Below are 27,234 nucleotides of genomic sequence, written 5' to 3'. Positions count from 1 at the left end.
AGTAAAACAGATAATTCTACAACATATAAATAATATATGTGTTACTTAATGTTGCTGTTAGACCTCGTGTGTCAACGTGAGCTAATTTCGCTGATTTTCTTTATGGGATTTGGTGCAGTACACAAACAAATTCCATCTAACTCACAATACAAACTCTACAATATATAAATAATATATTCTTTACTTATTGTTGCTGTTAGAACACCTTTATTAACAAGAATCTGAAGTTTGAACACTTTGAATCATGGTACGTTGTTTGTTAGCTATACATTAACTAGCTAACATAAATCCCCCAGTTTTGTTTTCTCCCTATCTATCTATCTATCTATCTATCTATCTATCTATCTATCTATCTATCTATCTATCTATCTATCTATCTATCTATCTATCTATCTATCTATCTATCTATCTATCTATCTATCTATCTATCTATGCTAGCAATACAGTAACTAGCTAACATAAATCCCCCAGTTTAGTTTTCTTTCTTTCTTTCTTTCTATCTATCTATCTATCTATCTATCTATCTATCTATCTATCTATCTATCTATCTATCTATCTATCTATCTATCTATCTATCTATCTATCTATCTATCTATCTATCTATCTATCTATCTATCTATCTATCTATCTATCTATCTATCTATGCTAGCCGTACAGTAACTAGCTAACATAAATCCCCCAGTTTAGTTTTCTCTATCTATCTATCTATCTATCTATCTATCTATCTATCTATCTATCTATCTATCTATCTATCTATCTATCTATCTATCTATCTATCTATCTATCTATGCTAGCCGTACAGTAACTAGCTAACATAAATCCCCCAGTTTAGTTTTCTCTATCTATCTATCTATCTATCTATCTATCTATCTATCTATCTATCTATCTATCTATCTATCTATCTATCTATCTATCTATCTATCTATCTATCTATGCTAGCAATACAGTAACTAGCTAAAAGAAATACCCCAGTTTAGTTTTCTATCTATCTATCTATCTATCTATCTATCTATCTATCTATCTATCTATCTATCTATCTATCTATCTATCTATCTATCTATCTATCTATCTATCTATCTATGCTGGCAATACAGTAACTAGCTAAAAGAAATACCCCAGTTTAGTTTTCTATCTATCTATCTATCTATCTATCTATCTATCTATCTATCTATCTATCTATCTATCTATCTATCTATCTATGCTAGCAATACATTAACTAGCTAACATAAATCCCCCAGTTTAGTTTTTGATCTATCTATCTATCTATCTATCTATCTATCTATCTATCTATCTATCTATCTATCTATCTATCTATCTATCTATCTATCTATCTATCTATCTATCTATCTATGCTAGCAAACGTTAACCAGCTAACGGAAACCCCCCTGTGGTTTTCTTTCTTTCTTTGCTAGCTCCAACAACACATCCGTTAACTAGCTAAAATAAATACCCCCGTAGCACACGGTAGTTGTCGAAGTTCAAATGTGTTGTTTTGTGATTTCTGGGTTTTAAATCCTTTTGTTCAGCTTAATCTCAGTGACACAAACTGACCACAAGAGGCAGCAGCGGAACCAGCGGCTCCTGTGTCAGCGTTAGCTAAAATCGCTGCTTTTCTCTATGGGATTTGGCAACATTTTAATGGTGAAATACAGCAGTGAAAATATTCTTAAGATATCTGCTGCTGTGGGTTTTGTCCAACTGTTATTTATTGTCGAGTGGTTAAAATGTGTTTTTCCTCCGCTGGCAGCCAGATTTCCTCAAAAGCTAAAACCAGACGAGAGGAGGTGCAGAATTCTAATTAAATCTCTCAAATCATTTGATTTACACCATGTGGAAAGATAACGAGGGAAACGATCGCTCAATAACGACAAACACGTGTTTGGCTTTAACGTCTCTACCAGGGTGGGCGTAATTACGTCCGTACGTTGTTGTTGTCGTCGTCGTCGTCGCAAGGTCAAAGTGGAGTTTAAATAGGTCACGGCTAATTAATCCGATAAAATAAACACTTTGGTTCTTAAATCGACCGAGTTGGACTTTTGCGTTAGCCGTAAAAAAAAAAATGACGACAAGAAAATGATTTTCTGAAACAAAATCAGTCGCAGTGGAAAACAGAGAGTGTGTGTTTTTTTTTTACATTGTGTGTTTGAAACACGAGCAGGGCGCACACATTCCAGCCCCGTCTAAAAGGTGTAAAGCACTTCCAGGTGGCAGCAGGAAATTATTGCAGCGTACGCGGGTTTGAGTCTTTTTCTCCGGCGCTCAAACGTCACCTGTTTTCCTTTATTTTGTTAACCTCGATTTTTTTTTTTTTTTTTTTGTCGCTGGACCCAGAAACGTAACGGTGACTCTGATTCGTTTGTGTTTGTTTGTGTGCTACAAATACTCCGCTCCATGTGTGCGTGTGTGTGTGTGTGTGTGTGTGTGTGTTCAGAACAGGAAACACCGTTAAACCTGGCCCCCCCACCACCACCACCCACCACCCCTCCTCCCAAAAAAGGTATTTTTCTATTTAGAGAGCCTCGTTACGGAGAGACCCTCTGGCAGCCAGAGGGCCAAAGTGTGGGGCTCCACACTGGGCCTATTGTTTCATCAGACCCACATGTGAATACCTCTGCAGGACCAACCCTTCTATTAAAACAACAGAGCGGCCGCTAATGCTGCTACTGCTGCTGCTACTGCTGCAGCTGCACGTGAAGCATCCACATGGTTCAGTTCACTCACACCTCAGCAACAATAATATTATATCGTATTTATCATTTTTAGTTCACTTGTAGACCTTTTTTGTGGATAAACTAAAACATTTTGCTGCTATTTGAGAGCTTATGCTGTCTATCTATTTATGCTAGCAAACATTAACTAGCTAACAGAAATCCCCCACTTGTTTTCTTTCTTTGTTTGAGCTAACAACACAACAGTTAACTAGCTAAAAGTAATACCCCAGTTGTGTTTTCTTTTTCTCTCTCTTTTTACTTTCTTTATTCTATCTATCTATCTATCTATCTATCTATCTATCTATCTATCTATCTATCTATCTATCTATCTATCTATCTATCTATCTATCTATCTATCTATCTATCTATCTTTGCTAGCAATACAAACATTAACTAGCTAAAAGAAATACCCCAGTTTTGTTTTCTTTTTCTCTCTCTTTTTACTTTCTTTAATCTATCTATCTATCTATCTATCTATCTATCTATCTATCTATCTATCTATCTATCTATCTATCTATCTATCTATCTATCTATCTATCTATCTATCTATCTATCTATCTATCTATCTATCTATCTATGCTAGCAAACATTAACTAGCTAACAGAAATCCCCCACTTGTTTTCTTTCTTTCTTTGCTAGCTCTAACAACACATCAGTTAACTAGCTAAAAGAAATACCCCAGTTTTGTTGTTCTTTCTCTCTCTCTCTTTACTTTCTTGAAATCTATCTATCTATCTATCTATCTATCTATCTATCTATCTATCTATCTATCTATCTATCTATCTATCTATCTATCTATCTATCTATCTATCTATCTATGCTAGCAATACAGTAACTTGCTCCATCCAAATGCTAACAGAAATTCCCTCGTTGTTTTCTTTCTTTCTTAGCTAGCTAACAACACATCAGTTAACTAGCTAAAAGAAGTACCCCAGTTTTGTTGTTCTTTTCCTCTCTCTTTACTTTCTTTAATCTATCTATCTATCTATCTATCTATCTATCTATCTATCTATCTATCTATCTATCTATCTATCTATCTATCTATCTATCTCCATCCAAATGCTAACAGAAATTCCCTAGTTGTTTTCTTTCTTTCTTAGCTAGCTCCAACAACACATCAGTGAACTAGCTAAAAGAAATACCCCAGTTTTGTTTTCTTTTTTTCATCTCTCTTTTTACTTTCTTTAATCTATCTATCTATCTATCTATCTATCTATCTATCTATCTATCTATCTATCTATCTATCTATGCTAGCAAACATTAACTAGCTAACAGAAAACCCCCCACTTGTTTACTTTCTTTGCTAGCTCTACCAACGCAACAGTAGTTGCTAACTAGCTAACAGTAATAACAGAACTATCCCAGTTTTATTTTCTCTCTCTCTCTACACTTAGTTTGTCATGTAATCCCTTCAATATGTTTTTAAAAAATAAATAAATAAATCAAAATAAAACTATTTTCAGGTGAAAAGTTACCTTTTCTTTTTGAAGGGCTCATGTTTTATGTCATATTTTTCATGCTTCTCCTTTGTTTAATCCACGTTCAGTGAGTCCTTCACAGGTTTAACTTTAAGTGATTTTTCACGCAGTGCGTTTTTTGTATCACCACAAAACCACACAACGACACAGACTCAATACACAGGTTTACTTATTTATTCAACGTTGTGTACTTTTCTGTGTTATACAAGACTCTATCACAGTAAAATATTCAACCCTCCACCCGTTTGTTATACAAAAATACAACAATAATTTCACAGGTTATGACTTTTTTTTTTTTGTTTCACCGCAGATTAAATTGTTTGTTCTGCCTGGTGAAACACATATAATCCCACATTTGACCCCCAAAATATGTTGAGTTAATCTGAGTATTAAAATAGCTTCTTACATGTTTAAAAAAATACATAATCAGCAGCAAATATATACACTGAAAAAAAGAAAAACAAATACTTCAATTGGTAACACAGAATATTAATAAAAGTTAATAAACAGTTGACTTTTGAGTTACTAATCGAGTTAATCCAAGCTAAATTAAAGAATTAACTTAATTCAGGTTCCCAATTCAAGTATTTATTTTTCCCCATTTTCTTTTTCAGTGTAATTAATAGAACATTTACTATATTTTCTTAATAAAAAATAGAATTATCTGTCATATAAGAATAGAATATAAGAATAGACTTGATATAAAAAAAACATACATATTGACAGTTTGATCTGAGGATCGAGGAAAAACAAAGTCACAGTGACAAAACTCCAAAGTGTTTTAAAGGTTTAGTGGTGTTTTTGTAGGTCAAGTGCTGAACATGGAGGCCTTTCAGCAGCTGCTTGATCTTCAGGACGGCTGTAAAACAGCGCCGCCGTCTCCCTCGCTGTCCATCAGTGACGGCTGTCTGCCAAAACAGGAAGCAATTTGTTAGCCTTCGCTATCAAACGGAGCTGTCACAGAGGAGAAGAGGGGAAAAAATCCACATTTTTATGCTTTTTTTCCCCCCTTAAACGTTTGCAGCCGCGCGGCCTTGGAGAGCGAGAAGTCGACTCAGGCGCTAATAAAAGGCAACGTGTGAGTGTGTGTGTGTGTGTGTGTGAGAAACGGCCTCGCGCTTCAATATAAAACTGCTATTGATGTAAACGCTGGAATCTGAACATTGTCTTTTTTGTGAATAAAGTAAAACATTTGCTGCTATTTGGGAGTTGAGTTTATGAATGTCTGTCTATGCTAGCAACAGATTAACTAGCTAACATAAATCCCCCAGTTTTGCTTTTGTTCTTTCTTTCTTTTTACAATCTACAAACGTTACCTGGCTAAAAGAAAAACACCCGTTTTGTTTTCCTTCTTTCTTTGCTAGCTAACAACACAACAGTTAACTCGCTAAAAGTAATAACACAAACATCCCAGTTTTCTCTTTCTTCCTTTTTTCTATCTTTGCTAGCTAGCAACACAAAGCTAACATCTATCTATCTATCTATCTATCTATCTATCTATCTATCTATCTATCTATCTATCTATCTATCTATCTATCTATCTATCTATCTATCTATCTATCTATCTATGTATCTATCGATAGATCTATATCTACAAGTCCCTGGTTTAGAATTTCAGAAATGCAGTTTTGTTTTCTTTCTATCTTTGCTAGCTAGCAACACAAAGCTAACATCTATCTATCTATCTATCTATCTATCTATCTATCTATCTATCTATCTATCTATCTATCTATCTATCTATCTATCTATCTATCTATCTATCGATAGATCTATATCTACAAGTCCCTGGTTTAGAATTTCAGAAATGCAGTTTTGTTTTCTTTCTGTCTTTGCTAGCTAACAACACATCAGTTAACTAGCTAAAAGTAATAACACAAACATCCCAGTTTTCTTCCTTTCTTTCTATCTTTACTGGCTAGCAACACAAAGCTAGCATCTATCTATCTATCTATCTATCTATCTATCTATCTATCTATCTATCTATCTATCTATCTATCTATCTATCTATCTATCTATCTATCTATCTATCTATCTATCTATAAGTCCCTGATTTATGGCTTGGAAAAGGTTATGGTTTCTCCTCAAAACATCGTAATATCGTCTGCATATAGAGACAAACATCAGGATGTTAATCTCGCTCCAATTCTGCCACAAACCTTGAACAACACACTTTGAATCGTGGTGCGTTGTTTGTCAGACATCATCTTCCCTTCATCCTTGTTGTTAGGTTTAGTAAAGTCCTGTTCCTTATCCATCTATGCTAGCAATACATTAACTAGCTAACATAAATTACCTACATCTACAAACGTTAACTAGCTAAAATAAATACACCAGTTTTGTTTTCTTTCTTTCTTTGCTAGCTAACGACACAACAGTTAACTAGCTAACAGTAATAACACAAACATCCCAGTTTTCTTTCTTTCTTTCTTTCTATCTTTGCTAGTTTGCAACACAAAGCTAACATCTATCTATCTGTCTATAAGTCCCTGATTTAGAATTTCATAAAATTCAGTTTTGTTTTCTTTCTTTCTTTGCTAGCTAACAACACATCAGTTAACTAGCTAAAAGTAATAACACAAACATCCCTGTTTTCTTTCTTTCTTCCTTTCTTTCTATCTTTTCTGGCTAGCAACACAAAGCTAGCATCTATCTATCTATCTATCTATCTATCTATAAGTCCCTGATTTAGGGCTTGGGGAAGGTTATGGTTTCTCCTCAAAATATTGTAATATCGTCTGCATAGAGACAAACATCAGAATTTTAATTTCAGACATTATCTTCCCCCCATCCTTGTTATTTAGTAAAGTCCTGTTCCTATCTATCTATGCTAGCAATACATTAAGTAGCTAACATAAATTACCCAGTTTTGTTTTCTTTCTTTCTTTGCTAGCTAACAACACAACAGTTAACTAGCTAAAAGTAATAACACAAACATCCCAGTTTTATGTCTTTCTTTTTTCTTTCTTTCTATTTTTGCTAGCTAGCATCTATCTATCTATCTATCTATCTATCTATCTATCTATCTATCTATCTATCTATCTATCTATCTATCTATCTATCTATCTATCTATCTATCTATCTATAAGTCCCTGATTTAGGGCTAATTGGAGAAGGTTATGGTTTCTCCTCAAAACATTGTAATATCATCCGCACGGAGACAAACACCAGAATCTATATATCTATCTATCTATGCTAAAAACACAAATGTTAGCTCGCTAACAGATTATAGAGGAAAAAAATCCTTATTTTCCTGTTTTTTTTCCCCCCTTAAACGTTTGCAGCCGCGTGGCCTTGGAGAGCGAAAAGTCGACTCAAACGCTAATAAAAGGCAAACGTGTGAGTGTGTGTGAGTGTGTGTGTTGTGTGTGTCTGTGTGAGTGTGAGAAAAGGCCTCGCGCTTAAATATAAAACTGCCATTGATGTAAACGCTGGAATCTAAACATAGTCGGACGAGGCCAGAGAGTCAGAAAGTGTGGGTCAGAAATGCATCACAGAGTTTTCCCTGTTGGGACAGAAATAGATCCTCGTCGCCACCAAAGGTTTCACTCGGATCCCTTTGGATTCATTTATTTATTTATTTATTTATTTATTTATTTATTTATTTATTCAATAAACATTTCTATCAAACTTACCGGCCAAAAGTCCAGGAAAACTAGCTGGTCAGGAGACCAGGCTGCACTGCCAGCTGGGAAATAAAAGATGGGGGATAATTCATGTTATTCTTAAGAATCAATAGACATAATCTAGGCGTTGTATTAATAATAATCTGTGAGTTATTTGAAGAGAAGATGAAGATGGTGGAGGTTATAAAGGTGTTGGATTTACCTCGGGTGGACAGCCGCTCCGTCGTCGCTCCTCCACCGTTCTTCTGATCAAAATCCACTGTGATCGGCTGGTGATTAACACTTGTGTGTGTTAATAATGGTCAGTATTGGAAAAGTTAATCAGATTAACCATCAGATTAACCATCAGATTACCAGTGTGACTGTGTTAGTCAGAGCTGTCAACGCTTTTAAAACAACCTCCTGTTAAGTCGACTCAGTTAAAGGGGGAAAAAAAAACCGCTAACACGAAGACAAAGGTTGAGAGAAGTCATTATTTTTTTCTTCTTCTTGGTTTAGTCGTGATAATAATCTCCCGTATAATTACTCCTGTAATTAAAACAGCCTTAATCTAGAACACATGCGTGCGGAGTGTGTTAGTGAAATTAAATCTGTTTTAAATTACATTTGAGCGACCAAAATCCCCAGAACAGAGCTATAAAACATCCATGTGATTCCAGTGATTCAGGCCAGTATCAGACCGATACTGATAATGATATCGATACCGATACAGATACTAAGTATCGGTTTGGATTAATTATTTCATTTTAAAACGTATATAAATAAAAATGGTGGATATTAAAGGGACAGTTCAGATTTTCTCTTTCTGATATACCATTTGGTGATTTTGGCCAGTATCGGACCGATACCAACACAGATACCGATACCAGTACAGATACCAAGTAGTGGTCCGGCTTAATTATTTCATTTTAAAACCTATATAAATAAACATGGTGGATATTAAAGGGATTGTTCAGATTTTCTCATTCTGACATGCCATTCAGTGATTTTGGCCAGTATTGGACCGATACTGATACTGATATCAATACAGATACCAAGTATCAGTTTGGCTTAATTATTTAATTTTAAAACCTATATAAATAAATATTGTGTGTATTAAAGGGACAGTTCAGATTTTCTCTTTCTGATATCCCATTTGGTGATTTTGGCCAGTATCGGACCGATACTGACACAGATACCGATACCAAGTATAGGTTTGGATTAATTATTTCATTTAAAAACTTATATAAATAAACATTGTGTGTATTAAAGGGACAATTCAGATCGTCTCTTTTCTCCAATCCGGTGATTTTGGCCAGTATCGGACCGATACCAATTCAGATACCGATACCAATATCGGCGTAATTATTTCATTTTGAAACCTATATAAATAAACACGGTGGATATTGAAGGGAGAATAAGGATTTATTTTTCAAATTTAGCCTCTCAGGCTAAAGGCTCAGCTAATAAATATCATTAAAAAATATATCGTACACTTTATCAACATTTCAGAGTCTTATAGATGAGAAACAAATGTTTTTCTAGCTGATTCATGCACTAAAATACATAGTTTTTGATCGTTTTTTGATGATTTCTGGGGGTCACCAAATCATTTTCCGCTCGTTTTTATTAGCGCTGCTTTGATGGTCAATATTGGACAGTACAGCCATGTTTTTGAGCTTAAAATTAATTAGTTACAGTGAAGAATAGTTTCCACCCCCCGCAAAAAAAGAAAACTAGACAAAATTTGACACTAAACCTCGACAGTCAACTCTCAAAATGCCGTGTAATTCCCGTCCCTAGTTAGCGTTTGCGTTATTTGTTTACATTTTAACCGGCTCAACTACCAGTAGTACGATGGGATGTAGCGACAATTGTCGGTCTATTACTCGCGTGAAAAGTTACCCTCTTGATGCTGCTGTGTATGTTTTTCAAAAAATCCAAAAGTGTTTCTAAATAAAAACGAATAGCTAACGTGTGTAAGTGCTCGTCTGATACGTAAATGCGACGTAGCCAACGGTGTATTGATCCGGCGTTGTTTCAGCACCGCGGACAGCGCTTTACTCCACGTTTGTTTGGATCCACGAGCCAAAACACGCACGAGCGCACAAACAAACAAACACACAAACAAACAAACACACAGAAAACACCTTGACTGACTGTTTTCCACTCGACTCGACATGAGCGGCGTGAGAATTTTAAAGAGCGGCACCGTTTTAAAGCAGAGTAAATGACGCTAACGAACGTTTAAATGAGAGCTGGCTGCTCTGGGGCCAGTGAATGAGCTCAGTTGGCAGCTTAAACGCAAACTCCAGCGCTGCTTTAAACGCTGTCACCTGCTGAGCCTGTTTCTGTGGCAACAATCGTGTAAATACCACACTGTGGCACCTACAGCAGCAGCAGCAGCCATAAATCCTTCTTCAAATACATCCCTCACTCTCTCACTCACTCCCTCACAGAAAGTTGAAAAGAAAGTTTTTTTTGCCGTTTGAGCAACAGAAGCCTCTTCTTCAAACTCACCTGTATATGAGGAAACTGGAGATGCCGAAGATGATGAGCGCCAAGCCGGAGCCCACGGCGACGATCCCGAGCACGGGGAGATGATCTGGAAACGGGGAGAAAGAGAGAGGGATGTTTCACTCGTTCATTCAGGTGAAACAGCAGCAGCAGCAGCAGCAGCAGCAGCAGCAGCAGCAGGACTCTGGGCTTCATTTAGACGCCAACATGGAGACTATTCAGGCATGTGTCTGATTATCCCATAACTGTCCAACGGTTCGCTGCACATGCTCCATGTTTGGCAGGTGGTTTACTAAGGTTAGCGCCGCGTGCCGTGCCAAATTTAGCGTCGTTTGGGCGAGAATTGCAAGAGATATCGGCAGAAATGCGACAGATATATCACCAAACGAGCCACTTCTGCAACCCCCCGATCGTACTCTTGCAAATTAGCAACGCAAAAGTTGTTTTTGAGGACTTTAAACATAGAAAAGGTTGTAATGAAACATTTGAGGTGCTTTTTCCTCACTTAAACCACATATTTCACCTGGAAACTGAAGTTTGTCTTGCTTTGCAAACCGCTCACTCTCCCTGCACCAAACCCCATAGAGAAAATCAGCGATTTTAACAAACAGCACATCCGGGCACACGGCAGTTGTCGATCCACTTCTGCCTCCATTAGTAAGTTAATATGTCTTATTGTTGTGAATTCGGCTTTTGAAATTCTTAGTTTCGGACTTACTTAAGTTACACAAACTGACCACACGAGGCAGCAGAGGACCAGCAGCTGCTGTGTTCCCCGTGAGCTAAAAAACGACGATTTTCTCTATGGGGTTTGGTGCAGGGAGAGTAATAACTTGAGTTTAGTGTTGGAAAAAGCTGTCTCACGGTGACATAAAGTGATAAACATTTGACAGGCGGTTTACGAAGGTTAGCGCCGCGTGCCGTGACAAATTTAGCGTCGTTTGGGCAAGAAATGCAAGAGATATCGGCAGAAATGCGACAAAAATAGCACTAAAAGAGCCACTTCTGCACCCCCCGATGCAAATTAGCAACGCAAAAGTTGTTTTTAATGACTGCGAACAAAGAAAAGCTTGTATTTAAACTTTTCCTCACTGTTAAATCACATATTTCACCTGAAAAACTGAAGTTTGTCTTGCTTTGTAAAACACTCACTCTCCCTGCACCAAACCCCATAGAGAAAATCAGCGATTTTAACAAACAGCACATCACGGCAAGCGGCAGTTGTCGATCCACTTCTGCCTCCATTAGTAAGTTAATATGTCTTATTGTTGTGAATTCGGCTTTTGAAATTCTTAGTTCGGACTTACTTAAGTTACACAAAGTGACCACACGAGGCAGCAGAGGACCAGCAGCTGCTGTGTTCCCCGTGAGCTAAAAAACGACGATTTTCTCTATGGGGTTTGGTGCAGGGAGAGTAATAACTTGAGTTTAGTGTTGGAAAACGCTGTCTAACGGTGCCATAAAGTGACAAACATTTGGCAGGTGGTTTACGAAGGTTAGCGCCGCGTGCCGTGACAAATTTGGCGTCGTTTGGGGTGAGAAATGCCAGAGATATCGGCAGAAATGCGACGGATATATCACCAAACAAGCCACTTCTGCAACCCCAAAATGCAAATTAGCGACGCAAAAGTTGTTTTTAATGACTTTCAACAAAGAAAAGGTTGTAATGAAACGAATTAATAGTCCCACGGTCACATTTGTGGTGCTTTTTCCTCACGTAAACCACATATTGTAAATCGCTCACTCTCCCTGCACCAAACCCCATAGAGAAAATCAGCGATTTTAACAAACAGCACATCACGGCAAGCGGCAGTTGTTGATCCACTTCTGCCTCGATTAGTAAGTTAATATGTCTTATTGTTGTGAATTCAGCTTTTGAAATTCTTAGTTCGGACTTACTTAAGTTACACAAACTGTCCACACGAGGCAGCAGAGGACCAGCAGCTCCTGTGTTTCCCGTGAGCTAAAAAAAACGACGATTTTCTCTATGGGGTTTGGTGCAGGGAGAGTAAAAACTTGAGTTTAGTGTTGGAAAAAGCCGTTTAACAGTGACATAAAGTGACAAACATTTGACAGGCGGTTTACGAAGGTTAGCGCCGCGTGCCGTGACAAATTTAGCGTCGTTTGGGCAAGAAATGCCAGAGATATCGGCAGAAATGCGAGAAAAATATCACTAAAAGAGCCACTTCTGCACCCCAAAATGCAACTTAGCAATGCAAAAGTTATTTTTTAATGACTTTCAACAAAGAAAAGCTTGTATTTAAACGTTTTCCTCACTGTTAAATCACATATTTCTCCTGAAAAACTGAAGTTTGTCTTGCTTTGTAAAACACTCACTCTCCCTGCACCAAACCCCATAGAGAAAATCAGCGATTTTAACAAACAGCACATCACGGCACGCGGCAGTTGTCGATCCACTGCTGCCTCCGCGAGTGACTTCAAATGTCTTATTTTGTGACGTTCTGTGTCTGAAAACCTTCGTTCGGATTCACCTCGGTGGCACAAAGCGACCACACGAGGCAGCAGAGGACCAGCAGCTCCTGTGTTTCCTGTGAGCTAAAAAAAAACGACGATTTTCTCTATGGGGTTTGGTGCAGGGAGAGTTAAAACCTTTTTTTGAGTTTAGTGTTGGAAAACGCTGTCTAACGGTGACATAAAGTGATAAACAGTCGTGAATCAAAGCGAACAAATGCCAAGTTTGGCATTTTTTCTGTTTTATTTATTATTTTTTTCTGTTGTTATGACGCTGAACGTCCGTGTGATCGATATTGTGCGTTTTTTGTGTTGTCAACACATGGTGGGAAAATGTCAGCTGACGATAAAACAAAAAAAAATGAAATGGAGCGTTCGTTGTCTTTGGAGCTGGAAGAAAGAGGAAGAAGTCAACATCGAGGCTCTGGTCTGTGTGAATTATTCTGATGTTTTTTTGGGGCTGGCTCAGATTTACTCTCCTCGCGATCGCCTCCGTCTGCCAGAATACGTTTATAACGGCGGTGATTTTCCTCCACAGTTTGTAAAAGTGTCACTCACACTGGTTCATACAGAGCAGCTGCAGCACTTATCTTTCACTCCCATCATCACTCCTGAAAATGCTGCTTTTTTCTTCTCTTTTTTTACGCCTCATTGAGGCAAAGAAATTAGATGAAATATGAATTATTTATATAAAAAAGAAAAAAAGGGAGTTATAATTGTCAAAACATCATCAACATTAAAATACGACAGGGTGTGGAGGAGAGATAAAGAAGTGGAAATAAAACACTGACGAACATGGCTGTGGTTCATGATATTAAAATACATGCAGTTCCCTTATTCACCAGTAGGTTGTAGCCATGTTTTTTAATCGCACACATTTTCAAGACCTCACAACAGCTAGCTGTAGCTGTAGCTGTTAGCCAGATGCTATGGCATTAGTGTAATGCCATAGCACCTGGTAACTATAGCTGCTAACACTAATGCCATAGCTTTTGGCTACTGTAGCTGCTAACATCAAACACTAATACCATAGCATCTGGCTACTGTAGCTGCTAACATCAAACACTGATACCATAGCGACTGCCTACTGTAGCTGCTAACATCAAACACTAATGCTATAGCATCTGGCTAATGTAGCTGCTAACATTAAACACTAATGCCATAGCGACTGCCTACTGTAGCTGCTAACATCAAACACTAATGCTATAGCATCTGGCTAATGTAGCTGCTAACATTAAACACTAATGCCATAGCGTCTGGCTACCATAGCTGCTAACATCCAACACTGATACCATAGCGTCTGCCTACTGTAGCTGCTAACGTCAAACACTAATGCCATAGCGTCTGGCTACTGTAGCTGCTAACGTCAAACACTAATGCCATAGCACCTGGCTACTGTAGCTGTTAGCCAGAGATTGTAGCATCACAGTTTCCCAGATGGTAAAGCATTAGCAACTGACATTAGCAGCTCCTGAAGCCAGATGCTAAGGCATTAGCAACTGACATTAGCAGCTCCTGAAGCCAGACGCTAAGGCAATAGCAACTGACATTAGCAGCTCCAGAAGCCAGATGCTAAGGAATATGGGTTTGAAGCTAGCAAATACACTAGCCATATGCAATGGAATTAGCAAGTCGTTACGTAGCGGCTAAAATGAAACGGTGAATGGGTTAGGGTTAGGGTTAGGTTAGGGCTGCTACAGTAGCTAATAAAGTCAAAACACCAGGACATCGGGCTACAGTCGCTGCTTAAGTCAAGGCTGGCTACTAGCATCTTAGCATCTACAGCTAGTGAGGTGTCCTCACATGAAGGAGTTTAGTTTATGTCAAATTTATGCTAGCATGCGGGACGAACACAACCGGACATGTCAAGTTGAAGATGGCTACGCTCACGGCAGTGACAGAACAGAGGAAATGGGTCGTACCATCGTTGCAGGAGGGGTCGTCCTTGGAGAAGACGCAGGGAGGGTTGTCCAGCGGCGGACCCCCGCTGGGCCAGTGGATCCTCTCCGTCTGCGACCAGACGATCTCCTTGTTGGTGCCGTTGTAGAACGCCACGATCTGCCGACACAGAGGAAAAATTTGTTCATTCTTTTTAACGCTAACATTCTTGTATTTCACAGTTATTTTTTTTATTTAAAACAAACAAACAAACAAAAACACACAAGCTAATCGCGGAGCGGATGAACCGGCGTAGGCATGCGAGCTTTATTTTGACGGGTCGAGCTTTAACTAGCGGCATCTGTGGTTTCCTGCTGTGAAACAGGACTCTGGCGTTTGCGTTTGCGACCCGGCAGAGTCTCCATGTTTTCACCTCCACCTCCTCCTCCTCCTCCTCCTCCTCCTCTGAGGACCTTCACCCCCCACAGAGGGAGGTCATCACAACAGCGCAGGATTGCGACGGCGAGCGGCGCAGACGCCGTCTGAAATAGAATCTCGTGTGTTTTTCGTGTGGACGTGGGCTGTGTTTACTCGGCTTCTCGCTAAAAATCTTTACTCAGAATATCCTTCAGGCGACGATGCAGGGGCGGATTTTTTTTTTTTTTCTCTTCTTTTTTTTTTTTACCGAGAAAACATTTAAGAGCGCTCGGTATTCGATAACGACGTCTTTATTAACCCTGGTTTTTATGAAAGGAGCCACTGTCCTGTGCTGTTTAATGAGCGCTGCTTTATATATATATATTTTAAATTAAGCTTTAAGTGCCTGTAAAGGGATAAAAATATCTCACCTCACAGGGAAAAAGAGTCGCTAAGTGTTTAAAAGTGAGGTTTAAAATGTAAGACAATCATTTTCCACTCTGACACACACACACACACACACACACTGGTTTGTGTGCGTCTGTGGGGACCAGAGTCCAAGAAAGTTGTGTTTTTGTGTCGAAAACATAACAATAACATCATAAAAGTCAACTTTTGAGGCATAAAATCATATAAAAATATCAACTTCAGCGAAAACTATTTCAGCAACTGGCTACCATAGCTGCTAACATCAAACACTAATGCCATAGCGACTGCCTACCGTAGCTGCTAACATCAAACACTAATGCCATAGCGTCTGGCTACCGTAGCTGCTAACATCAAAAACTAATGCCATAGCGTCTGGCTACTGTAGCTGCTAACATCAAACACTAATGCCATAGCATCTGGCTACCGTAGCTGCTAACATCAAACACTAATGCCATAGCGTCTAGCTACTGTAGCTGCTAACATCAAACACTAATGCCATAGCGTCTGGCTACCGTAGCTGCTAACATCAAACACTAATGCTATAGCATCTGGCTACCATAGCTGCTAACATCAAACACTAATGCTATAGCATCTGGCTACCATAGCTGCTAACATCAAACACTATTGCTATGGCATCTGGCTACTGTAGCTGCTAACATCAAACACTAATGCCATAGCATCTGGCTACTGTAGCTGCTAACATCAAACACTAATGCCATAGCGTCTGGCTACCGCGGCTGCTAACATCAAACACAAATGCCATAGCGTCTGGCTACCGTGGCTGCTAACATCAAACACTAATGCCATAGCGACTGCCTACCATAGCTGCTAACATCAAACACTTATGCCATAGCGACTGCCTACCCTAGCTGCTAACGTCAAACACTAATGCCATAGCGTCTGGCTACTGTAGCTGCTAACTTCAAACACTAATGCCATAGCGTCTGGCTACTGTAGCTGCTAACATCAAACACTAATGCCATAGCGACTGGCTAATGTAGCTGCTAGCCAGAGATTGTAGCATCAAAGTTTCCCAGATGGTAAGGCACTAGCAACTGACATTAGCAGCTCCTGAAGCCAGATGCTAAGGCACTAGCAACTGACATTAGCAGCTCCTGAAGCCAGATGCTAAAGAATATGGGTTTGAAGCTAGCAAATACAGTACAGCCGTATGCAATGGAATTAGCGTTTGACGTGAGCAGCTACCAAATCCAGGCACAATAGCGTTGTTGTTTTGATGCTAGGAGCTACATAACAAAACAAAACATAACAATAACGTCTGAATTATCAATATAAAAGTCAACTTTAAAGGCATAAAATCATACAAAAACACCGACTTCTTCAGCGGAAATTATTATTATTTTGTTGTTTATTTTGTGTTATGTTATTGTGTTGAAATTCAGAACAGGGAAAAAGGGTCAATAAAGGTGAATTCTGTAACCTTGTCAGTCTTTCTAGACATGAAAAATAAAAGATCACATCTTTAAACTAAACTAAACATGTTGTTTTTATCTGAAATCAAAGTATAATGGAATAATAATAAACAGGAAGAACATTAGACGGAGTTAATGTGACGGACAAATATCCTGTTTTGATCGTAGAAGCTCGGATCTGTCACATGTTTCTGTGTCGGGTTACAAATATCATCAAACGCAGCATCGCGTTCATCCTTCACTGAAAGACGAAACCTTCCCGGGACGTTGTTGTTGTTGTTGTTTTTTTTGCACGAAGCCAATCGTCCATAAGAATCGACCAATTCAGATAAAGACGAGGGTTAATGCGAGCAGGAAGTCACGCTGATAGACTCTCGAGGGGGGGGAACGCCACGTATGGAAATCAAATGTTGTGAAGGAAACTCTTCTTCTTCTTCTTCTTCTTCTTCTTCTTCGCAGAACGTACACAAATATGTTGAGGTTTTTATCCACGGTATCATTAGAGACGTCTGGACTGCAGAATATTATCGTCTCAAACAGAAAACAAACACTTTGAGGCTTTAAAACTCACTCGTTGTCCCCCCCCCCCCCCCCGAAAACAATTTCAATTAATTTCCCGTTAAAACAAATTAATTGGAGTGTGTGTGTGTGTGTGTGCACTCATTTTCACAATTAAACTGCATTAAAAAAACGTATCAATAAAAATCCCCAGAGGAGCCGACGACGATAAAGACTGAACATGTTATTAGCTCTTATGTAATCGCGACCACAGTCATGAGCGCTAACATGTCTGGAAGTCGTTTTCTTCTTCTCTCACAAACCGCACACAAATAAACAGCATTAGAAAAACCCAGATGGTCTAATTACATGAATGGAAGAAATCACTGTGAGATTAAAAAAAATATAAAAAAAATAAGCGTTTTTGTCAATGGGATCTGGTGACAGAGCTCTTTAGCTGTATTGCTAACAGCTGCTAGCACACGATAGGTTTGCGTCCAACTACATAATCCTTCACAAGTGTAGTTACACAGCAACACGTCCACATAACTCCATAGTCCTTCAGAAGTATAGTTATACAGTGGTTAATGTTAGCATCATAGCTAGGTTTGCTACTCGGCAAGCTAATGTTATCCATTCGGTCAAAACATAACATGGCATTTCAAACATGATAACGCCATAGCAACACGTCCACATAACTCCATAGTCCTTCACAAGTGTAGTAGTGGTTAATGTTAGCATAAAAGCTAGGTTTGCTAACTAGCGAGCTAATTTTGTCCATTTGGTAAAAACATAACATGGTATTTCATTCACGATTACGCCGCTACACAGTCCTTCACAAGTGTGGTTATACAGTGGTTATATGTGTTAGCATTATAGCTAGGTTGTGAACTAGCAAGCTAATTCTGTCCATTTAATAATCACATTGCATGGTGTTTCAATGAAAACACCATTGTAACATGTCCACATAGTCCTTCACAAGTTAATTATAGCTAGGTTTGCTAACTAGTAAGCTAATTTTGTCCATTTGGTAAAAACATAACATGGTATTTCCTACACGATTACACCGTAGCAAGCAACACTTCCACATAGCTATCTTTCACAAATGTGGTTATATATGTTAGCATTATAGCTAAGTTGCGAACTAGAAAGCTAATTTTGTCCATTTAATCATCACATAACGTGGTGTTTAAATGAAATGTCTACATAACTCCATAGTCCTTCACAAGTGAATTATAGCTAGGTTTGCTAACTAGTAAGCTAATTTTGTCTGTCCATTTGGTAAAAACATAACATAGTATTTCATACATACACCGTAGCTAGCAACATTTCCACATAGCTACATAGTCCTTCACAAGTGTGGTATTATGTTAGCATTATAGCTAGGTTGCTAACTAGCGGGCTAATTTTTGTCCATTTAATAATCACATTATCACATTAAAGAGGACAGAAACGCTCAAATAAAATGTAAATGTTTGGGACAGACCACGATGACTCAGCGTTACAACTGCAGGGGGCGCTCCAGTTCAAACCTCCCACTCCTAACTGGGAAATTACAACCTCTGAGTACAACTGGAACACGGTGTTCGTACCTTTGTGAAGCCCCCACATCCCACAGTGAACACATGACTCACCCCGTACTCCCCCGTCTCCTGGTCGGTCATCGCCCACAGGTCGACGTCAATGTCCCGGGCGTTTTTGTGATCCGTGGTCACGAGTCCCGTCACTCCTAAAAATTTAAACAATAACACGTTTTTTAAACATCATATTTTTACTTAATTTATCTGCTGCCATTCTTTCTCAGATAAGACGACTCAGGTGTTTTTTTTCCCTCTGTCGTCCGCGTTGCATCATCGTGAACTCGTGGATTCGTCGTCCTTTCACTTTGTGCATTAACGAGAAACAGATTTTTGTTTTTTTGTTTGTTTTTTTTGTTGCAAGAGACAAAGAAAAAGACGGCGTTTGACTTTGTTCCAGACTGGTTCAAGATGTTCAGACACAGGATCAGAGCATCAGATTCACTTTGCTCGCACACCGACTGCACTTTCTAATGAATTCATTCAAAACAGAGCGAATGATGAAAGCCTGAAGACCTGAAAGTGCCACCTTTTTTAGAACATTAGCGCGAGCTAACGAGTGTCCCGAGTTCTTTCTGTGTCGTCGAGAACTCCATTAGCAGCCATTAAAGGGACAATTCAGGTTGTTCCATTATACAGTTCGAGCACGACTCTCAACTCTACTTGTTTTTCTGTGCCTGGTACATGGTATTTTTTTTGTTTTTGTCAGGAAATGCGTATTTTGGCTAAACCTTTAGCTAACTTCCTGTTAGCAGTAAGGGTTTTGGTATTTGTGTGTGTGTGTGAGGTCGTTTCACTCCAATTGTCGTTATAGCGGTAATAAATTCTCATTAACGAGTCGCAAGTTAAGTTTTTTCAAAATCTGCTTGCCAGAGATCACAAAACAAAATGGCTGCCCTGACCCAAAAGCTGTATATTTGGTGTACACCGAAACAGGATGTTAGCCACTCGCACAACTCCCAACTCTACTTGTTTTTCTGTGCCCGGTACATGGTATTTTTTTGTTGTTGGAAACTGGTAACTAAACTTAGTAAAACTCACTCGCTCACACTAAAGTCCATAGAGAAAATTAGCATTTTTAGCTCACATTAACACAGGAGCTGCTGCTCGACGGCTTCCTCATTTAGCAAGTTTGTGTCACTTAGGTGAAACCAAACAAACAACTGAATTGAATAAATTGACATTATAACACATCGGCACAAACTAATGGCAGTTTGGCAGCAGTGGATCAACACTTCCTGTTTGTATTGGTGTAAAATCATTGATTTTCTCCATGGACTTTGGTGTGAGCGAGTGAGGGAGCGACTTTTACTCTGATTCCAGTCGGAAAAACTTGTGGAACTGTGAGATAGCGTCGCAAACATAGTCTTTAAGTAGGTTTTATTCGGTGAATCTTTTGTGAAGTGACTAAAATCCTGTTCCGGTGTAAAGCTAGCACAAAACTACAGCTTTAGGCTAGCTTTACACGACAACGATCTGAACGCAAACCGCAAAAGTGGCGTTTTGTGCGTTCCCACTTTTTATTCCGCGTTTAGACGAGCGTCTTTGGGTGGAAATCTGCCTGCACACGGTGACGCAAGTGTGTGAAATTTGATGTAGTATGCATGCCAGGTCGCTAGGTGGCACTGTGACACAACAACACCAGCGGCGCAGGAGCGTTGAAACTTCCTTCTTCTACTTCTCTCTAGTAGCGCAAAGTAGCAGCTAAAGGCGACTTAAATGTCCGACTGATGGATTATAATCCGAGCTGTTTGTTGTTGTTTGTCTGTACTGCACGCGGATCTGACGTCAACGGGTACGCGAGGATAGCTAGCATGAGCAGCTAGGAGCGCACTTTAGCGCTTTCAACCCTTTAGACGGGAACGCGACGGCGGAGCGTTTTTAAGATTTCCGCTCTGGAGGGCGGCTTCATTTTTTTGCATTTCACCCAGGAGCGTTGTTGCATAAAGCTAGCCTTAGGGTCACGGCAGCCATTTTGTTTTGTGAACTCTGACAAGCAGCGTTTGAAAAAAAAAAACTAACTTCCGACTCGTTAATGAACATTTTTTTTTAACTACAATTGGAGTTCAAAGACCTCACACACACACACACACACAGCAAAACCCTCACTGCTAACAGGAAGTTGGCTAAAGGTTTAGCCAAAGTACACATTTCCTGACAACAACACAAATGAATTCATGCCTTGAAGGCTTCCATTCCAGCCTTGATTTAAAAAAAAAAAAACAGGATCTTTTATTTTCCCTCTCGTCATGGAGACAACAACCCTCCACAAAAACACACCTTTGTTGTGTTTCCTGTGACGGACGGCAGCGTAAACACAGACGTGTGCGAGCGTCGCCGCTAACTGCAGAGTCGTGCGATAATTGTGTTCGATGACACTGTAATTATCATCGTGTCGGATTTTTTTGTTGTTTTTATTTGGCGAACATCAGTCACTTATCTGACAACAGGCTTCACTGGAGAGCTTTGTTCTCTGACTAATGAGCCTTTTCAACGCTAGGTGAAGCATCTGCACTTACATTAATCAGCATGGAGTTCATATTATTGCACACACACACACACAGAGTGTGTACGCGAAGCGGTAAAAAATAGCATTAGCCAGACTTTAAAGGTGCATTATGTAATAAATCTAAAGCAACTAAAGCCATAAAATCCTCCTAATATGTCACAGAGACTCAGGAATAATGTTCATATAACAAACTGAACTCACCAACAACAACAGTACAGACAAAATATTTGCATTAAAAAATATATATTTTGCAGACTGCAAATCATGTTTATGTTTTGAAATCATGTTTTGGCGTCATGTGGCGCCACCTACCGCCGTCTACCAATCATTGCAGTCGGTAGAGTCTCAGCTGCCGAGCGACCACGGGTTGCACATGGTGTTTTCCTTGGAAATGTGTATTTTGGCTAAGCCTTTAGCTAACTTCCTGTTAGCAGTAAGGGTTTTGGTATGTGTGTGTGTGTGTGTGAGATGTCGTTTCACTCCAATCGTAGTTATAGCGGTAATAAATTCTCATCAACGAGTCGCAAGTTAAGTTTTTTCAAAATCTGCTTGCCAGAGATCACAAAACAAAATGGCTGCCGTGACCCTAAAGCTGCAGATTTATGCTAGGTGTGCACCGAAACAGGATGTTAGCCACTCGCACAACTCCCAACTCTACTTTCTATGTTTTTCTGTGCCTGGTACATGGTGTTTTTGTTGTTGTTGTCAGGAAATGTGTATTTTGGCTAAACCTTTAGCTAACTTCCTGTTAGCAGTAAGGGTTTTGGTACGTGTGTGTGTGAGGTCGTTTCACTCCGATCGTAGTTATAGCGGTAATAAATTCTCATCAACGAGTCGTAAGTTAAGTTATTTCAAATCTGCTTGCCAGAGTTCACAAAACAAAATGGCCGCCGTGACCCGAAAGCTGCAGATTTATGCTAGGTGTACACCGAAACAGGATGTTAGCCACTCGCACAACTCCCAACTCTACTTGTTTTTCTGTGCCTGGTACATGGTGTTTTTGTTGTTGTTGTCGGGAAATGTGTATTTTGGCTAAGCCTTTAGCTAACTTCCTGTTAGCAGTAAGGGTTTTGGTGTGTGTGTGTGTGTGTGTGTGTGTGTGTGTGTGTGAGGTCGTTTCACTCCAATCGTAGTTATAGTGGTAATAAATTCTCATCAACGAGTCGCAAGTTAAGTTTTTTCAAAATCTGCTTGCCAGAGATCACAAAACAAAATGGCTGCCGTGACCCTAAAGCTGCAGATGTATGCTAGGTGTGCACCGAAACAGGATGTTAGCCACTCGCACAACTCCCAACTCTACTTTCTATGTTTTTCTGTGCCTGGTACATGGTGTTTTTGTTGTTGTTGTCAGGAAATGTGTATTTTGGCTAAACCTTTAGCTAACTTCCTGTTAGCAGTAAGGGTTTTGGTACGTGTGTGTGTGAGGTCGTTTCACTCCGATCGTAGTTATAGCGGTAATAAATTCTCATCAACGAGTCGCAAGTTAAGTTTTTTCAAAATCTGCTTGCCAGAGTTCACAAAACAAAATGGCCGCCGTGACCCTAAAGCTGCAGATTTATGCTAGGTGTGCACCGAAACAGGATGTTAGCCACTCGCACAACTCCCAACTCTACTTTCTATGTTTTTCTGTTCCCGGTACATGGTGTTTTTTTTGTTGTTGTCAGGAAATGTGTATTTTGGCTAAACCTTTAGCTAACTTCCTGTAGCAGTAAGGGTTTTGGTATGTGTGTGTGAGGTCGTTTCACTCCAATCGTAGTTATAGCGGTAATAAATTCTCCTCAACGAGTTGCAGGTTAAGTTTTTTCAAAATCTGCTCGCCAGAGTTCACAAAACAAAATGGCTGCCGTGACCCTAAAGCTGCAGATTTATGCTAGGTGTGCACCGAAACAGGATGTTAGCCACTCGCACAACTCCCAACTCTACTTTCTATGTTTTTCTGTGCCTGGTACATGGCGTTTTTGTTGTTGTTGTCAGGAAATGTGTATTTTGGCTAAACCTTTAGCTAACTTCCTGTTAGCAGTAAGGATTTTGGTATGTGTGTGTGAGGTCATTTCACTACAATCGTAGTTGTAGCGGTAATAAATTCTCATCAACGAGTCGCAAGTTAAGTTTTTTCAAAATCTGCTTGCCAGAGTTCACAAAACAAAATGGCTGCCGTGACCCGAAAGCTGTAGATTTATGCTAAGTATACACCGAAACAGCATTTTAGCCACTTAAGTACTATTTAAGTACACTTAAGGAATATTTTTGCCACTTTAAGTTTTTCCGACTGGAAACTAAACTCAGTAAAACTCACTCCCTCACTCGCTCACACCAAAGTCCATAGAGAAAATTAGCATTTTTAGCTCACATTAACACAGGAGCTGCTGCTCGACAGCTTCCTCATTTAGCAAGTTTTTATCACTTAGGTGAAACCAAAGTGGCGAATCATGTTTTGGTGTCATGTGGCGCCACCCACCGCCGTCTACCGATCATTGCAGTCAGTAGAGTCTCAGCTGCCGAGCGTCCCCGATAAACGCGTGTGCGTTTTACGATGTTTTCTCACCCCAGAGTCGCCGGTTCTGCGTCCTCATGGTGATGTTGATGCCGTCGTTCTGGGCTCCGCCATCCGCCAGCGTCTCCTCCAAGGCCTTGGCGTACAACACGAAACCATCGTAGAAGCTGCCGGCGATGTAGTCCATCTGTGTTGTGATATTATACAAGAGTTTTAAAAGGTGTCGATTCGCTCTTATTATCGTAAACACAGACTCGTGGACGCGTCATTTACCAGCGATGGTTCCAAGTGCACTCCGAAATCCCTCTGCGCTCTGGCGTGAAGTCTCTTCTGGAAGACTTTGTACTCGGGATTATCGGGAGGCCGGTACGTGATCACCATCACCGACTGGAGGAGACACAGATTAAGATTAAGTTTTAAACCTGACATTAAAACACTTTTTTACGGTTTGAAAAAACGTCGAATCGCGTCGAAACGATCACCTTCCTACGTTTGTTCGTTAATATAAAGTGTACATTAGCCACAGAAACATATAGACAACAACGCTAACGCTCAGAATGTCTTGCTAACGTGTAATATTGATCAAATAACCCAGAATATCGTTTAATACCCGTTTTGATTTTTGTCAATTTCAGATAAATATGACATTATAAGACTTTTATGGGTTGAAAACATTGAAATTATTACAGTCCTACCTTTAAAGTGTCCAGAACCATGTAACCAACAGTGCTAATCTCTTGCTAACCTGTACGGCTCATCAAATAATCAGGAATATGAGCTACTACACATTTGCTGTTTTATTTCAGACTAAACGTGACATTATAAGACTTTTATGGGTTGAAAACATTGAAATTATTACAGTCCTACTTTTACTCATTAATATAAAGTGTCCATTAGCCACAGAACCATATAGCCAACAATGCTAACGGTCAGAAAGTCTTGCTAACGTGTAATATTGATCAAATAACCCAGAATATCGGCTAAATTTGTTTTGATTTTTGTCTATTTCAGATTAACATGACATTATAACACTTTAAAGCATCCAATTATGTACAAATTATTACAGTCCTACCTTTAACTCATTAACATAAAGTGTCCAGAAACATGTAACCAACAATGCTAATGCTCCCAATCTCTTGCTAACCTGTATGGCTAATCAAATAATCAGGAATATGAGCTAGTATACTATTTGTTGTTTTGTTCACTTCAGACTAAACATGACATAACACTTTTATGGGTTGAAAACATTGGAATCCAATCCAGTAGCCACAGAACCATATAGCCGACATTGCTAATGCTCATAACCTCTTGCTAACCTGTGATATTAATGAAATAACCCAGAATATTTGGTACATTTTAACACTTTCAAGCAGCCAGTTATGTACAAATCATTACAGTCCTACCTTTAACTCCCACAGACGCGACATATAGCCAACTATGCTAATGCTGCGAATCTCTTGCTAACCCATAAATAACTCAGAATATTGGGTACATTCTGTTTTAGTACTATAGTGTTAGCGTTAGCCACCGTTTAAAGTCCTCAAACCCGAGATGTTAATGTAGTTTTTAGTCAATTTAACACGAAATAAACGCAGCTTAAATGAGTTAAAATCAAACCCGTGTGTTTATCACGACGGCTGAATCAACAAATCACAGATTCTCCACACGTTGCTGCGACACAAACACAAACACAAACACAAACAGTGTGGTTTGGACGGAGAAGCGAACGGTCGTCCAAACACCTGACTGCTGCTGATAATCACACTTTCAAACATTTAACGCTGGAAAATCTCCAGGTCGTTTTTTCACGTTTCGACACAAAACCCAACGTCGCAGCGAAACAGAAAAATTCAAAACGAACCTTGTTACGACTCGCAGGCAAATTAACACCTCGCAACATCAGCCAATTTTTATTCTAGGGTTTGGTTTAAGAAGAAAAAAAGAAAAAGCGGTTTAATACAAAGCAGATAAAGAGATAATTTGTGGTTTTCATCACCACACATCACTGTCTTCCCTCTGATCTGGAAATATAAATATTATGACACAAACACTTCTGCAGGATATTTAATTCAATCTTCTTTTTTTTTGGGGAAGATCGTTCCGTTTCATATGAGAAACTCCCTCGTTTCTCTGCTCTGTTTACACAAAAACAATCATTCTAATTAAACCAGACATCTGCAGTGAAACGAAAGAGATCATTCAATTGCATTGCATTAAATTAATCATTAAATTGCAAGACAGAATTATTTTATGGTCAGTGACAAATAAGAGTTTGCATGATGATGATGAGCAATTCAAAAATGTTTTGCAAACCTTTATATTTTGTATTTCTGTTGGTTTCATGTCATTTCAAATAGCTTTTCAGAGAAATATTAGCTATCTATTTTCATCTAGAGTGTATGTAAGTGTAATTATAAAAAAAAAAGTTACCAAATTTTTATATATAACTTGAATATAGATTTTATTTGGATTATTTTAAAATCAAATTTTAATACGTATTTGCAATATAAACCAGGAAAAATGCTGAAAACCCTTGGCGTTTTCTAAATCACATTGGACAAAATATGTATAAACTGTTACCAAATATGGCTGTACTTATTCCCCATGAATTTTCCTATTAATTATAATATTTTTATGAAAAGTTGTTAATGTGTTTTATTGAGATTTTCAAGTTTTTATGTTTACACCACGTTGACATTTTACCATAATCCCCTGAATATTCTCTCAAAATTGATCAAATCCAGAAATTTTTCATGAGGTCTTCAAAAAGAGAATGTATTCAAGTAATATGTGACCTTATTTTCAAATGTAAACATTTTTAAATTTAACTAAACCATAGGAACACAATCAAATTGTGTAACATCATTGACCCTTTAACCAGAATATATACTAAACTTTAGGTCTAAATAGACTATTTCAGGTTGTAAAATCACTGATTTTCTCTCCGGACTTTGGTGCAGGAGAGTGAACGGCAAATACAAATCAACTGCTTTAGTCCACGATATATTAAAAGTAATTTCTGCCACTTAGACAAACTTTTACAACAAGAAACTACAGTTTGTGACACTTTTGGAAAACCTCTCACTCCCTGCACCAAAGTCCATAGAGAATATCAGCGTTTTTCACGCTCACGTGAACACAGGAGGCTGCTGCGCTACGATTGCCTCGTTTGGTGAGTTATGTCACTTGTTTTTGCCACTTCATTTCGCCATAAGACAG

The 27,234-nt window shown here is 39.0% G+C and overlaps 1 protein-coding gene across 1 annotated transcript in view; it reads right to left on the bottom strand.

Moving 5' to 3' along the window:
* The window catches only part of npr2 (natriuretic peptide receptor 2), a gene marked incomplete at its 5' end in the record, with an annotated part of 73,388 nt that overhangs the window by 32,789 nt on the left and 13,365 nt on the right, over positions 1-27,234 (bottom strand). The window contains 5 exons of the mRNA XM_083895453.1: positions 10,312-10,396; positions 14,703-14,838; positions 19,070-19,164; positions 24,067-24,202; positions 24,289-24,402. Of these exons, the coding sequence (XP_083751579.1) occupies positions 10,312-10,396; positions 14,703-14,838; positions 19,070-19,164; positions 24,067-24,202; positions 24,289-24,402 (566 nt within the window). The remainder of the gene's footprint in view (positions 1-10,311; positions 10,397-14,702; positions 14,839-19,069; positions 19,165-24,066; positions 24,203-24,288; positions 24,403-27,234) is intronic.

Source organism: Microchirus variegatus, assembly GCF_963457635.1.
Source record: "Microchirus variegatus genome assembly, chromosome: 1".
Lineage (NCBI taxonomy): Eukaryota > Metazoa > Chordata > Actinopteri > Pleuronectiformes > Soleidae > Microchirus > Microchirus variegatus.
This window is presented reverse-complemented; position numbering and strand designations above follow the sequence as displayed.